Source organism: Papio anubis, chromosome 2, assembly GCF_008728515.1.
Source record: "Papio anubis isolate 15944 chromosome 2, Panubis1.0, whole genome shotgun sequence".
NCBI lineage: Eukaryota > Metazoa > Chordata > Mammalia > Primates > Cercopithecidae > Papio > Papio anubis.
In genome coordinates this window covers 66,694,732-66,710,494 of record NC_044977.1, presented here as the reverse complement: position 1 = coordinate 66,710,494, position 15,763 = coordinate 66,694,732, and the positions used below count along the sequence as shown (strand labels likewise).

At 43.1% G+C, this 15,763-nt stretch overlaps 1 protein-coding gene across 6 annotated transcripts in view; it reads right to left on the bottom strand.

Moving 5' to 3' along the window:
- Nucleotides 1-4,155: 4,155 nt before the first annotated feature.
- Nucleotides 4,156-15,763, bottom strand: part of PDZRN3 (PDZ domain containing ring finger 3) — a 240,571-nt gene continuing 228,963 nt past the window's right edge. For 4 of the 6 annotated variants that reach the window (XM_017955291.3, XM_017955292.3, XM_017955293.3 and 1 more), the window contains 5 exons: nt 12,784-12,882; nt 11,598-11,660; nt 9,715-9,816; nt 7,394-7,510; nt 4,156-6,657 (listed from right to left, as the gene is read on the bottom strand). In XM_017955291.3, coding sequence (XP_017810780.1) covers nt 5,092-6,657; nt 7,394-7,510; nt 9,715-9,816; nt 11,598-11,660; nt 12,784-12,882 — 1,947 coding nt within the window. In that variant the 3' untranslated portion in view covers nt 4,156-5,091. The remainder of the gene's footprint in view (nt 6,658-7,393; nt 7,511-9,714; nt 9,817-11,597; nt 11,661-12,783; nt 12,883-15,763) is intronic. The other 2 variants (XM_003894182.5, XM_031663199.1) reach the window with 1 other exon arrangement.

Below are 15,763 nucleotides of genomic sequence, written 5' to 3'. Positions count from 1 at the left end.
GAGACGTGTAGTTCTCCAAAGAGAACTAAAAACACAATTTAATTACTTCCTAGTATATTTTTGAGAGACTCTGATGAGGTTTAGGGAGTTTCCTTTGGCTTTTGAGGATTTTAGCGAGACTTACTAATTGGTGAGCAAGTTTAAATTTGCAATAGCCCCAGTGAAGGAGGGATCATTAATTCCCCGTTTTTCATTTTAAAAAGATGCTGAGTGCACGGAGGTCAGCATTCTGCCATTGAAAGGCAAAACCACATTATAGGCAAACCACATGTCCCTGTGGACTGTGCCCTTTCAGGATTAGTGGCAACTGGAAGCTAAAGAAAATGAACCATTTAAGCAGAAAAACCCCATTTGAATGAAACTCAGAGAACTACACTTTGTTTTATAACTGCTTTAGGGAATTCACATTTCATCAAAACTGAAGACTACAGCATTTGCCAGGAGAATTCTTGTATCTTATCTCAGTTTTAGTGATTTTAATTACTTGATGCTCCACAGAAATCCTAAAATACTTAAAACCGAGAAACAGAAATAAAAGTGGGAGCCTCAATTGCTTGTGGCAGAATTGTTTGCTTCCTTGGTTTTGGGCAATGTTCCTAACAAGTAACCTGTAACCTACTTCTGAACGCTACAAGTAGATAATTACTTGGTTAATTTTCATATTTCAGTTTATAGTCTTAATTAGTTCTCCAACTAGTATTCCTTAGGCGATGTATAATCCCACCTCATCGTATTTATGATTTTTGCTATTTGGGATCTCCTGTTTCCATTTAAAAGATGAAAAACTTAGCTTGTGCCCCCACATTCCTAGATATTTATTCATTGTCATGTGTTCTTGCCGAGAGAGTTAGAATATTCTGCAATTTAGAACTCAAAGGGAACTGAGTGAAATGCTTGCTACTTTGAAGTAATTTCTTTGTGATTATGAATATGTTACAAATATTAACCTAAACTGAACATACTTTGAATTGCTTCTTAGGAGGAGATGGATGCACAGGTAAAGGATTTGGTATTAGGTAGATGCCAGTGCAAATCACATCTTTACACTTGTCTGGCCAAAGTTTTTAATCTGAGTCTTAACTATTGATGAAGCATCTGCTTCATGGAACTGTCCCAAGGATTTAGCGAGATGATGAGGGCAAGGGTTTAGCATGTACTTGCCCGATATTTTCTGTATCTGTCCTGCCCAATAGAAGCATAACGCAAGCCACATATGTAATCAAAAATCTTCTAGCATTTACATTAAACAGTTAAAACAGGTTAAATTAGTGATAACTATGCATTTTATTCAATCCAACATATGCAACATATGATTTCTACATAAAAATTATCAAAATATTTTTCATTTTTAAATACAAAGTCATTGAAATCCATTTTCTCAGAACATTTCAATTTGGACTAACCACATTTTAACTGCTTAATGGCCAGATGTGGCTAGTGGCTGCGGGTATTAGGCAGTGCAGCTCAGATGGTCAATACATTCTCATTTCCTTCGCTTTGTATTTTAGGATTAGTTTAAACCTGAGTCATCCAACCAGTGGGGTGGCTGCTATGGAGAATCAGAAATCTGTATTCATCGTTCCTCAATTTTTGTAGGTGTCAGAAAAACTGCACAATGACCGGAAGAGTATAGGTACTAGTTATAGGTACTAGTGATTTGCTAAATTTTAATTGTGTTAAACAGTATAGTTCTAATAGGAAGAAAAGTAGTCCTTGATATGAAAAGTAGGCATTCAAATCAAATAGTGTGTGTAAGATGCAGCTGAAATAAAAGTCTGAGAAATAAAAAACCTATAAAGCTATCAAATTTGGTTATTCTAAACTTGGGGTTCTTGCATGCTTTGAGGGGATCTGTGAATGGACTTTGGGGGTATGTGAAGTCTTCAATTATATGCACTTTTTAATTTTCTGGAAATAGAATCTATAGCTTCCATCAGATCCTTCAATGGGCCCAAGAAGTAAAGTACATGCAGCCAGGGTGGTAGAAAGGCCTGTTATAGTGGATGTTCTGTTTACACAGAAGCTGGGGCTTTACATTAGTGAGAACGGAAGCTAGAAATTGTCTCATCACTATTACCCAGGAAAATTTTCATCCCGACCGCCAGCTAAGAAATGCACTGTGAGGCACTTGGAGCTCATACTTGTTGAAGAAATGGCAGATTCATGATTCCTCTTATGTTCACTCTGGGGTATCCACTGGTGAAATGCATTTGTTTTTTGGTCGAGGGCACAGGATTTAATGCATCTAAGTTAACCGTGCACATGAGGGTGATTCTCCAGAGTATGGGGTGCTAAGAATTGTGGAACCAGGTGTTGGGTTTTGAGTTCAAATCCCAGTTTGGTTATGAATGAGCTGCACTGCATTTCTTTGCCTCCCTGAGTGCCCTGTTCATTGATAAAGTGATGATTTCTAAGATCTCTTCCAATTTATTTTAGAAGTTAATTGGTTAAATTAGATTTGGGAAGCCTCATATTACACAGAATGTTATGACTAAGTATATCTAGATGATAAAGTGATTTAAAAATAAGTTGAAATCAAAGGATTTAGAATTGGATTTGAATGCATCCTATTATTTCCCTCTACTTTTTCATAAGTGCAGGAGCTGAGCCCCAAACCCAGAGACACATGGGGAGCCGTGGTTAGAAACCCCTGTGCTTGGCCGGGTGTGGTGGCTCACGCCTGTAATCCCAGCACTTTGGGAGGCCGAGATGGGCGGATCATGAGGTCAGGAGATCGAGCCCATCCTGGCTAACATGGTGAAACCCCGTCTCTACTAAAAATACAAAAAATTAGCCGGGTGTGGTGGTGGTCGCCTGTAGTCCCAGCTACTCGGGAGGCTGAGGCAGGAGAATGGCGTGAACCCAGGAGGCGGAGCTTGCAGTGAGCCTAGATCGCACCACTGAACTCTCAGCCTGGGCGACGAGCGAGACTCGGTCTCAAAAAACAAAAACAAAAACAAAAAAAACCAAACCCTGTGCTTGACTGTTTAGGCTAAAGCTGTTGCTGTGGCCATGTAGCCCCCTCTGGCCTTCAGTGAGAACACACAAGGGGAGGAAAGCTATTTCCCCATGTAAACTCATATGCTGATATATGCTTTGCAGCAATTTATAATTCATTTGACTGATGATTGTTCGCTGTGAAACATTAACTAGGAAGACAGGGTATGAGGTGACAGGACTGGGAAAGGGGAGCTTCTCCTGGGAGGAGATAAGGATCAGATTTTGTGGAAAGTTAAAACAGAGAATATCAGGAAACCGAGGCCCTAATAGTACACTTTTTGCAAAAATTTCACCTTGGAGGGCTGATTAGAGTAATGCAGCAGATGTAATTATCATAACAATGCCTGGTTCTGGAAGAGGTAATGAACAGACATCTTAATAATGAGGAATAAGTATTGCAGTGTTTTATTTTCATTAAGTTGGTTTATTACAAGAGTGACTACTAATTAGTCTCAAGATTCTGGCCCCAAAGGAGGGACTGTGGTTGGAGCAGGGTCTGTGAGAGGAATATATGTCTGAAATGCCTAAAACACCTGGTCATTTCAATCCAAATTCCATTTGGATCAGACAGTAAACCAGATGTATGGCATCATGGCAAATAAAAATGACACCATCCTAATCCTATCTTTATCTTACTTTTTTTTCAGTATTACAGCTGAAATTGGTGCAAACATTACAATCAATCAGGAAACAATTTGTAGCAAATTCATTATTTACGATCCTGGTGGTTGCAGTAGTCAGAAAGATACCAGATTTCAAGCCCACCCAGTTTGGTGACCCCTGTTTTTCTATGAAAATATTGCCTGATTTGGAGATGCATCTTAGAAATGGAAAGCTGGACCTAGCCACCCGGAGTGTTAGTTATTACTGACAGGCAGTAATGGTTGCAATAAACGAAAGAGATTTCACTGTAAACATGGCCCTGATTGATAAACTTGCTCATAGCTATTCTTGTTTATAGGATATTGGGCCAGGCTGAAACTTTCTGTGAGACAGGCAGTCAGAATGCAGGGTTGTATGGTAAATTTGACCCTGTGTTCTTCACTGCTAGACCTTGGCTTTATATCCATGAGGCTGAATGCGAAGGCATCAGATGGTCTAAAATACTTAAATCCTTCCAAAGTAGCAGGTAATACAACCAAGGGGAAAAAAGCAAACACTGCAAAAGGCTTTTATTTTATAGGCACCACTGCAAAATGAGGAATCACATCAAAACATATCAAATAGAAAATAATAATTTATTTTAACTTCATTTTACTTAATGTTTGTAACTAATCATGATTTTGTGAACTTGCTTGTATAAGTCTGTACCTTCAAATCTACAAAGCAAAAGTTTACTACAATGAGCACTTAAAATTCCACAAACCATCTCCATCCACAACTTTCCTGTACATGCAAATTCTTTCAATGGGCTGCAATATTTGCAAACATGCTTTAAACTTCCATAAAGCTGCATGATATTTTGCTTTCTGCTAAAACCTTTACACTCTCTTGGGAACCTTAACCAGGAAAATGTTTAAATGTATATCCCAACTCTAAATGCTGCCGGTTTGGTTATGTGTATTAAATCGTTAACCACCGGGTTGGGTGGTTTTGAGTTGAAACCTTCACCTAAATAATATCTTAACGGTCACGCATATGAAACACATTCAGTAACATAACATTATAAAATAGGGTTCCATTAAAAATACATACTGGCAGTTGTATTTGTGTTTTTAGGCAGGAAAAAAAGCGTGTTTAACTTTTTAATATGAATATAGTTTAAACAAATTATTCTGTGAAAGTATGCTTAATAAAAGATCTTTCTGAAATTTAAACACTTTATGTAAAAGGGTACAGGTAGAAAAGTACAATTGCTATTTGAAAAAAGCTCTGTTTGTTAATATTGCCTTCCAAGATAGTAAGGGTGTTTTTCTCTCTCTCCCCTTAAAATAGACCTATGACACCCAGAGTTGTAGGGTCTGCAAATTTGGACTATAAACATGAAGACCGTATTTATCTTATATACAAAAACTTGCCGCATTGAACGAGGCAGGAATTTCTACCCCAGTGGTAGTGGTCTCTTTTATGTACATAATGCAGAAGTGAAAATTATACAGTAGTCACCGATAGGAAGGAATTGTATACTCTAGTGCCGTCCGGGGATTTTGTGCCGTGGGTTAAGAGTTCCTGGATCGTCATCCAGTTATCGAAGATTTTTTTATTCCTCTTCTTCATCATCTTTTTGTGGCTTAGTTCGAGGATGTTCATCTCCTTCCTGTCGTCGGCTGCTTGCTGCTCCTTGAGACAATCCAACCTGCTCTGCATCATGAACTCGCGCCGCCGCCGCTGCTCCTTGGCCTTCACCAAGTGCTGCTTCCTCTCCTCCTTGCTCCAGTAGCGCCCCATCTTCATCTCGCTCACCGCGTCGTCGTCGGTGGTCATGCCGCTGCGCTCTTCCCGGATCTTCAGGGCGCGCTCCCGCAGCAGGCGGTCCCGCACGGGCCTCTTGGTGATGTAGCGCGTCCCGTCGCTGCGAATCTTCACCTTCCACTCCATGCGCGGCTCCGACGGGGTGGGGGAGCTCAGGTCCTTGCACATGCTCACCAGGCTCATCTGGCTCTGCGCGTACTCCACGGCCGACTTCTGCTGGATCAGCTGCATGTAGCTCTGGTAGTGCTGGGCGTGCGCCGGGATGTGTGCGTGCTTGTATGGGGAGTGGTGGTAGGTCGGCAGGTAGGCGCTGCCCAGCTTCTGGCTGGGCGTGGGGCTCCGGCTCCCGTCGCTGGCTCTCCGCTCTTTGCTTTCCAGGGGCTGGCTAGGGTCCAGCTCCTTCAGGGATGGGCTATAGGTAGGGGTGCCCACTTCGGGATCTTCCGTGATGGAGAGCAAATTCTTTGGGGCTGGCCCATAGGCTTCCGTGGTCGCCACAGCCCCTTCGCTGCTCGGGCAGCTGATGCCCTCCGCTGCTCTCCTCAAGGAGTTGTCGGGGGAGATCTCCAGGGTGAGCGGGGTACTGCGGCAGCTCTCGCCCGTGTTGTAGGCGCTCGAGCTGTCCTTGTCGGATTTCTCCGGGAGCTCGGTGATGTCCGAGAGCTCGTGCCTACGCACGTCAATGCTGGTGTTGTAGTTGCGGAAGCCGCTGTTATGTAGCATCCAGGACTCGCGGTACTGTTCCTTGAGCTGCTGCATCTTGTGGGCGCGCACGATGCTTAGGCACTCCAGCTCGATGCTGCGCAGCTCCTCGTTCAGCAGCTCCAGCTCCTTGTCCACGCTCTCGGGGTCGCTTTTGCCGGCGTCCAGGGGGCCGCTAGGGTAGTACAAGCCATAAGGAGTGGCGCTCTTCACCTGGCACTTGAGCTCCAGGAGCTCGCGGAAGCGCTCGCACTCGTCCACTGGGATCCCCAGGTAGTCGGCGTCCGTGCAGTCGGCCGAGATGAAGGACTCGTTGCTGAAGGGTAGGTCGCCACTGCCCAAGGTGTCCTGGCTGCAGGTTAGCTTCCTCTGCCCCGCCAGCGGGTTGGAGGATGCGGTGGCATCGTCGCCGTTGTTCTCTTGCTCCGAGCTCTCGTCATTGCGGGTGCTCTCGTCGGTCCGCCCCACACCGCTGTCCTTCTCGTGCTGGTTGGACAAGATGGTGGCTGTATCTGTGGTCCCACCGTCTTCCTCGTGCTTCTTCTGCATAAAAACAAGAACAAAGGGTCACAGTGAGGGAGGCCTACGCAGCAGGTACTCAGGTTTGACCTTTCCTTGCAGTGTTTCTGGATAGGGCAGGCTGTACATTTCTAAGGCCGAGGGGCAGCATCTGACAGTAGGGCCAGGTCAAGAGCGTGGGCCTTAGCCACACTTACCCATATCTACCTGGGCAAGTCACTTATTCTTGTTCTTGTCCTCAGTTTTGTAAAATGAGGATAATAATAGTCGCTTTATCTCAATGCATGATTCTGTTAAATCAATCAGTACACAGGTAGGATGTATAAAGGTCCTTGTTTAGCTCATACAGGACTCAGTAAGTGGCTCATTAAGACTCTGACAATGGTAGTAGCATAGTAGGGAGCTAGAGAGCTCCAAGTAGCTCAGGTTAAACAGAGGGGATTGCTTTACTTTGGAAAACATGGCTTTTTCCTATCTATGGAAATGTTTTTTTCGACGCATATGTTTTCCAAACAAATTATCATAAGGTCAGCTTTGCTTTGGCAATGGTGCTTAGATTTGAAAGCTTAGCTAGGGACAGTACCAGCTTGCATTTCACTGGTCTGGTGCTCAAATAGAAAAGTACTTGAGGCTGTTTTCTTGCTGTTTTCCAGGTGGATAAGCTTCTGATGGTCTTTAGCGCCATAAAGGCGGATGGAGGAAGCAGACTTTCCTCCAGCTCAGCAGGGCAGTGTGTCAGGGACTGGTGCGTGGGCGTTACCTGCTGAAGCACGCTAGCTGTGAATTGCATGGCCTGGTGGTGCTGCTCCTCCAGCATGTCCATGTGCAGGTCATCCAGAAAGTCGTTCCTGTCATCGTCCATCCAGCCCTCATCCAGCTGCAGGCAAGAGCAGCCAACACATGCCTTAGAAGTTTCCTTTCATGTTCATTTATGTTTTTTAAAAAATGACATTACCTTGGGGAAAAATATTTCCAGGGCTTCCTCCAAGAGTCATCAAAATGCAGTCTGCCCAATGATTTGCCGTTAAGTCAGGAAACTATCCCACCCTCACATTACAGAGACCTCCAACCCTGCACTACAAACTGGGGAAGTCTTTAATATCCATGATTTTTTTTTTCAGGGTGAAACTCTTTCATCCATCTCAGCTACTTTCACTGCAGTAAGACACCTCTGTAGGAGGGTCAGATTTAGCTGTTCCCCCTGCTTGCTGGACCAGACACAAGTTTAACAGGTCCCATAGAAAAATGATTTTTAGTGTGAAAAAGAGTTCTTTCTGATACAGTAGATACAGTAACTAGCTGTTTGGCTTGGGCAAGGATATCATGGTTTTTTTGTTTTTTGAGACAGAATCTCGCTCTGTCTCCCAGGCTAGAGTGCAGTGGCATGATCTTGGCTCACTGCAACCTCTGCCTCCCGAGTAGCTGGGATTTGGGATTACAGGCATGCACCACTACGCCCAGCTAATTTTGGTATTTTTAGTAGAGATGGGGTTTTACCATGTTGGCCAACTGGGCCTCATCCTGACCTCAAGTGATCCTCCTGCCTCGGCCTCCCAAAGTGCTGGGATTATAGGCGTGAGCCACCGAGCCTGACTGGATATCACTTTTAAAAGGCCTTTATCTGCCTTGCCCTAAAAAGAGTGAACTATTCAGAAGTTGGCACTCTATAGCTCATGGGGCTCAATCCAGCCTGCTATTTTTGTAAATAAAAAAAAATTTAATGAGAACACAACTATGCCCATTTGCTGACATAATTGTCTATGTCTGCTTTTGCACTAGAGTGACAGAGTCTAGCAGAGATGGTATAGCCACCCGAGTCAAACATTTACTATCTGGACCTTTAAGAAAAAGTCTGACTGTGAGTGAGATGACAGCTGAAGTTCCCTTTGAGCTTATGAGGCTTCCATCTGTGGAGAATCAGATGCCCTGTATGCCACTGTCTCTAGGCTACTTTTTCAACTGGGTTTCATACTGATATGGTTTGGCTGTCCCCACCCAAATCTTACCTTGAATTGTAACTCCCATGATTCCCACATGTTGTGTGAAGGACCTTGTGGGAGATAACTGAATCATGGGGGCAGTTTTCCCCATACTGTTCTCATGGTAGTGAGTAAGTCTCATGAAATCTACTAGTTTTATAAGGGGAAACCCCATTTGCTTGGTTCTCATCTCTCTTCCCTGCTGCCATGTAAGACGTGCCTTTTGCCTTCCGCCATGATTGTGAGGCCTCCCCAACCATGTGGAACTGTGAGTCCATGAAACCTCTTTTTCTTTATAAATTATCCAGTCTTGAGTATGTCTTTATCAGCAGCATGAAAACGGAGTAATACACATACCTAAAGGGATCTACTACTGGACTGCTCTAGATGTGTTGCTGGAGCCATTCTAAGTGGATCAAGAGTGCCACCTGGGAGAGTTCATGATTCCTTCTGTGGAAGGAGTTATTATAACACAGTGGTTTCTGAATCAGATTACTTGGGCCTGAACCCCTCCCTGCTTTATCAACCTCCTTCTGGGGCTTTTCTGGGTAACTTTTGAACCTCTGGAAACTTCCATCTCTTGGGAAGGCTCTCCTGTGTGTAAAGTGATCCACGGAGAGTCTAGCCCTTATTTGGTGGTCATATCAGTTTTAATTATTATTTATCATTCAATATTTCTTTTATTTTGAAAGAGCAATTTTTAATTCCTCATACTCTGCTATTGTAAATGGAACCTGCACAGATCAAGGCTGGAACACATGTTAGGCCTTGGGAAGTCAAACGTCTTGATGGTCATGACTCCAGTGGTCATGACTCCAGTTGTGTTTTCCATTCTATTCTGTTTCCTTTTCCTTCCCTATGATCCCTGCATTAACCAACCTGGTGGGCCTGCAGTATAGATGTCAGGGTGGGTATCTAACCAACCTTACATGGCTAAATCATAAAGTGGATTCTAAGTCACAGCAAGTTTGATTGTATTTCTAGGGTACAAAACACCTTCAAGTTCACAGCCAATACTCAGGTGCTCTTTTCCAAGCCTGGGGACCTGAGCTTTTGATTTTAGAAATACAGACCCAGTTTCATCTGTAGGAAGCCGATTTACCTGGAGTTCAGGCCTTGCAATCAGCAATGAAAAGTTTTTATTTTCTTCACTGGTTAGAAGAGCCACAGCCTCTTCTCGGTTCTGCACCTCTATCCCATTGATCTTTAAAAAAAAAAAAAAAAGGGTGGTGGGGAGTGGGGAGACAAATAGTATGATTAGATGGTGCAAAATCATTCTATTTTATTTCAGACCTGCATTTGTCACCCACTCACAGCTGGAACATAAAACTTCCCTGTAGCTGGAAAAGAATACTGATTTTAGGAAGGAAAAGTCTTGCTCAGAGCAATGCAGTTTCTCTGGTCTACAAAGGAGCCTCCATGAGTGTAGTTCATGAGGTGACTGATGTGTGGAGTGTGAACAGAAGGGGCTGAACCTCTAGAAGACAGCACTGAGAAAAATCATAATGCTGTGCAGAGGGAACATGTAAGTAATTAGACATAATATTCAGGCAGGAGTATATGTAGACATTATTGGATAATATAGAAGAAAAAGCAGCAGTGGGTCTGATGTGAAAATTATGGAAACTGAGGTTAAGAAAAGGGAATAGAATTACACATGGTGTTTTGTGTCCCCAGTTTGACACTTAAACTTCTTTAGGCCAGGCAGAGGGTCAAGTGGGCATGACACTTTCACTATCACACTTGATTAACCCTCTTGCAGGATTTTTGCTTGCATGTCCTGGTGACTTTGACCCCTGTTGGTCTGGAGGTCTTAATCCTGGTGGAACGCCACCTCCAGGGAACACAGCAATGGTTCCATTGAATTGGAAGTGGAGCCCTCCACATGCCTCCTTACACCAGTGAGCCAACAGGCAGCAAAAGGGGTGACGCTATTGGTTGGAGTGATTGCTTTCAATTACCAAGGGAAAATGGGCTTGCTGTGATACAGTGGAGGCAGGGAGGACTGTGTCTGGAACCCAGGGGATTCCTTGGAGTACCTCTGAGTGCTTCCATTCTTAGTAAAGGTTAATGGAAAACTCCAGCAACCAAAAAAAAAAAAAAAAAAAAAAAAATGGCAGTATGCTGAGGACCCTGACCCTTCAGGTGTGAAGCCTTCAGGTGTGAAGGTTTGGGTCACTTCCCTAGGGCAAGCGATCCTGAGCAGCACAGGTTCTGGCTGAAGGCTAGAGAAACCCAGAGTAGGCAGTGGGAGAAGAAAATCAAAATGACTTGTGGTGAGGTATGCAATGAGAAAAACACAGTGGATTAGGAATGAGAGGATATGGATGAGAAGAGAGAAAGCTAAGCCTTGCAGACACAATGAAGCCAAGAATCTCAATTCTGTGAGATTAAAGAAGGTTGTAGCCAAAAGAGACATGAATGGTCTCATTTGGACTAGAAGGAGCAACAGGGCTCAAGGTCAAGTGATGACCCTCAGAAGCGATTCCAGGATGGTTAGATGTTGAGTCAGAAAATTTATAAGACTTTTCAATCGATTCTGCTAAATTTGCCAAAAATGTTCCCATTTTATGGACGAGACTCTGAAATGCTTGGTCCAAAGTTAATCTTTCAGAGAAATCTAAAACGAGAATTATGTTAGTTCACAAGTTGTAAACTGTAGGCCTGACTTTGGCTCACTGATGTTTGTTTTGATCCAAATAGAATGAAAGAAAATGAGGAGAACTGGCTCAAGTTTTGCAAGGCCCTCTTTGGACAGAACATGCCCCATCTAGTTTGTCTCAGTCCTCACCACTCCCTATTGCGTCTTATGACTCAGAATTAGCCTCACAATTAGTTTAACTTGTCTGGCCTCACTACACATCTGTGTTTGTGATCCCTGTTCTTTAACCTCTTCTGCAATTTCAGCCCTAGACCTATCATTAGAACCAGTTTGCTCTTTAGTGATAGGCCCATTATGAGGCCATTGTTTGGAAGTGGACTTACCTGGATAATGCGGTCTCCTTCTCGGATGCGCCCATCCTTGGCTGCAATGCTGTTAGGGTCAATCTGAAACACACATGGACCATCTCAGCACAAATGCAGATATGCATGAAAATAAGCAACAGCACTTTCAAAGCCATCTCTAACACACAGTCATGCTCATCCCTGTGTTTCTGTTTTGCACAGAAATAAACAAGACTTAGTGTCGTGCAAGGAGAGGCAAACATGAGCTGATCTGCTTCTAAGCCCTTTCTAGGGCTGGTTCTTGGATCCCTGCATAGCAACTCTATTATATAGCAGTGTGTGCAGGCTCTGCTGATCTGAGGAGGCACAGCTGACTTTTGTTGCATGCATGGTAATTAAGATCAATGATGTAGAACAGGTTAAAGGATACCCTTCATTATGTTGAAGCAACCATACCTTATTTTATACCAAATACTTGTATTAAAATTTGGAAAATAACTTTAAATTTGAAATATCACTGGGACAAGGAGGACTGATAAGGGGAGGGATGCCCCCAAACGCAGAAAGGCTGGGTTAACTTAAGCTTGGTGGATGACATACAACCAAAGAGACAATTTCGGAGTCTAGTAGTTCGTTCTGTAGTGACAGATTTTATTTCCTGACAAAATTGGGTTTCTGTGATTGCAAGGATGCGTGTGCACTGTAAAGTTTCCATGCTGAAACCAGCTGCTTTATGTATCTTCTCAAGGAAGGTCAAAACAGCATGCATCTATGTAGTTTGATAAGTACATACAAAAGTCACATTTAACTTATATGAACTCAACTATATATACTCCACTAAGAGGAAAAAAAAAAGAGTGAGAGACAGAGAGAGAGGCTTTAAAAAGTGTAAGTGATTCCACCCACCATTCCACTCAATGAACATGAGTTGGGAAATGTGAATCTGCTGTTCCCTCGGGGCTAAACACACAAAACCATGTAAACGGCTCCATTTTATGGCTGATTTGCAGGCTTCTCAAGGGTAATTTTGCCTTAAGTACTTACATTAGAACTTAACCTCCATGGAAAGATGCAATGCCATGGAGTGTGATGAGGGGGACAGAATAATTTGTGTCTTTCCAAAGAGTTCTTGATGAGGTGGGTTAGGGTTGGTGAACATATAAAAGAAAAAAAAACGCTTTTGGTCTTGATATGATAGTTACAAAAACAAAATCAGCCTTTGTACCTCACTGATATAAATCCCAATGTCATCTTCATCGTCTGTCCGGTAGCACACAGTGAGGCCCAGCTTGTCCTGGCTGTTCATTCTGTAGAGGTCCACTTCCTAGACAAAGAAAGGCATTCCCAGTGAGACTGCAGCAGGCAATGCGAGTTGAGGGGATGTCAAATGCTTTAAAAATATTATCTTTAAATGATGAACTGGATTTCTTTGCATTCAATTGTGTAGGGCCAGTTAACTTACTAAAAAAAAAAAGTGATTATGGACACAGGATCAATGCCTAGGGCATTTCTGACCTTTCACTCAATATAAAGTCATTTTGAAAATAGTTATTTCATTGATCCCCCAAAGAAAAATTACCCATATTTCACTCAGAGTCAAGACTTCTGGGGCAGGGCTTTTCAAAAGCACTTTTTCAATGTCTGCCACAAACAAGAATATTTCCCTACCCCAAACCAACCAGCCATTTCAGTACAAATGTTTCCAATGTGTTTGGTTAGATTATTTCACATTGCGTTCCCTTAATATTCACAGTCATAGAACTTGCAAACAGATTACACATAAATTGATCCAAGAAAGGAGGGTAACGTGATAGTATGCAATTAATGTTCTCCACAACAGCTGTGATATTTACAGTTGAGAAATTAGTTTCAGCCGCTATTACTGCAAATTAAATAAGATAAAAGCAAAGCGAGCCCAAATGCGGGACACATGCTATTGTATTTGCCAATTAGTCTGTGCTTCAGAATGAAGTCAGAACTTTGGAAATTGTCAGAGCCTTAGGGGGGCCATCCTGGGGCTCTCAGTGTAACCAGGCTAAGTCACTCCCCCGCCCACTTTGCCAATGACTTGTGCAAGTTTTTGTAGCTCTAAGCTGCAGGCCTATTTGAAGGGCCACGTGATAAGTTCTCCGGCAGATCCTTTGGTCTAATTTTTAGTGTTATCACCAAGCAGGAGAATGGAAGGGCTCCGAGATGGGGTCTTCGTGCCACTGTATCTGGGGATTATTTCCAAGTGGCCTCTCTCAAGGGTCTTCTTAGAGGGGAAGGAGAATGTAGCTGTCTGTGGAGAAGCTCAAAGCAGTTATATGGCAGATACTTCTTGAACTCTCCCCGATGAAAGGCAGGGTGCCAGGCACCATGGACACTTCCCAGGTGGAGGAACAGCAGGTGTAAAAAGGCCCTGGGCCAGCATGGCCAGAGTCCCGTGTACAAAAACAGAAGTGGGTTGAGGGTGGCCAGGTGGCAGAGCTAGACCAGGCAGGGCCCACAGGCCAGCATGAGCAGCTAAGATTTTATTTCAACACCATGGGAACCCATCAAAAGGTTTCAAGTGAGGACTGCCATGATCTTAATGACTTTCAGCAGTCTCTCTTGCTGATACATGGGGTATAACATGGTGGGGAAGAGTTGTAACTATGAAGACAGATGTTCAGAACCCAACTCTCCCTCTTTCTAGCAGCTTGATCATGTGCGTGTTAGTGTATCTAAGGTCTGTGTCCTCACTAGTACCTGTCATCCGGCCTCCCAGAGTCACCAACGTGAGGCACACAGAGCTCTTAGCACATTGACTGACCCGTAGAAAGTCTATGGTCACTGGTAGTATAATAATTACATGCAAGTATGGTTACTTGCCTGAAGTCACAAGAAGTTGTTTGTGGTAGAGTGGGTATATTTCAGTGCCCCTCTTAATAAGATTATTTTCTGAACACTGATATGTTAATTAAGTCAACAGCTTCCTAATTATAGCTCTATCAATATGGTAAATTCTCATTAAATGAAACCCCATTAATTTCTGATCATTGAGTTAGGTGGAAATTTCTTCATTTTTGAGATATATACTAAGTGGGCTTAAGGGTCATATTTAACAACGAGAGCAAGCCTAAATACTTGGGTTTCTAAATACTTTGGAATAACCAATTTGCATACCACAAATATACTAGGCATACATCCTCCTCTTATGTTTCAAACACACCCCCCTGTCTCTCTTAGGGTACACTTCATTTGAATATGAGTATCAGGGAACACTTTTTCAGTTTTGACATTTCCTTGAGGTTAGTGTGAATCAACAAAATATCATGACTGTGTAGGTCCAACTGCACAGATGCAGCTCAAATGCTGCCACTTAGCCTGGTGCTATCCCTGCAGGAGACACATCTTGCTGAAACAGGTCCACATGCAACCCAAGCAGAGAGAGACAGCAGTGGGAAGATTGTAGGAAGAAAAATGAGAAAGACGAGAGATGTTGATAATTCAAGTTGCAGCTTTTTCTGAATGGCTGGCCGCCAAGGTGATTCTCTCTCAAGGAAGTACAGAAGATACTATAGTTCTACTGGACTTTCTTCTGCTGCTGCTGCTCCTCCTCCTCCTCCTCAAAGCGTGCTTCCTGGTCATGATGAGGTGAGCACAGAAATTAAGGGAAGTGTTCAGAAACCTCTATAGCAAATGGACATTGTCATGATAACCAAGGGCATGATTAGCAGATTTGTCTCACTGGACAAAGTGTAGACCAGTTCAGGTGTTGGTGAACGTGTCGCAGATGGGGTGAGTTACACAGTCACACACAGTAGGACCACATATTGGTTAGAGACAGACTGAAAAGTAAACAAACCAGCCAACCTGGTCCTTGTGGCTTTTCAGCACAGTCTGACAAGCACAACTCTGTAATACACTTGTAGATTTGAGTGTTCCATTTGAGAGGCATAAGGTACGAGGAGTATACAAGTAAGAAAAAGACTCCTAAAGAATGTGATATTGACACTCTGTTATGCAGAAAACGATTAGATTTATTTGGCCTACTACCAAACATGTAGGTGGCCTGATGTCATGAGACTTTAGAATACAATTTTGATAAAACCTAACCTGAAAAGCATTTCTGTTCTATCTTTTGTCAGTATTTTGATTGATGGAGATTTGGAGGACTATTAAGCTATAGAGTAGTTGACATTAGTTCATGTTGCTAATCATGATTATTTTTTCTGTACATT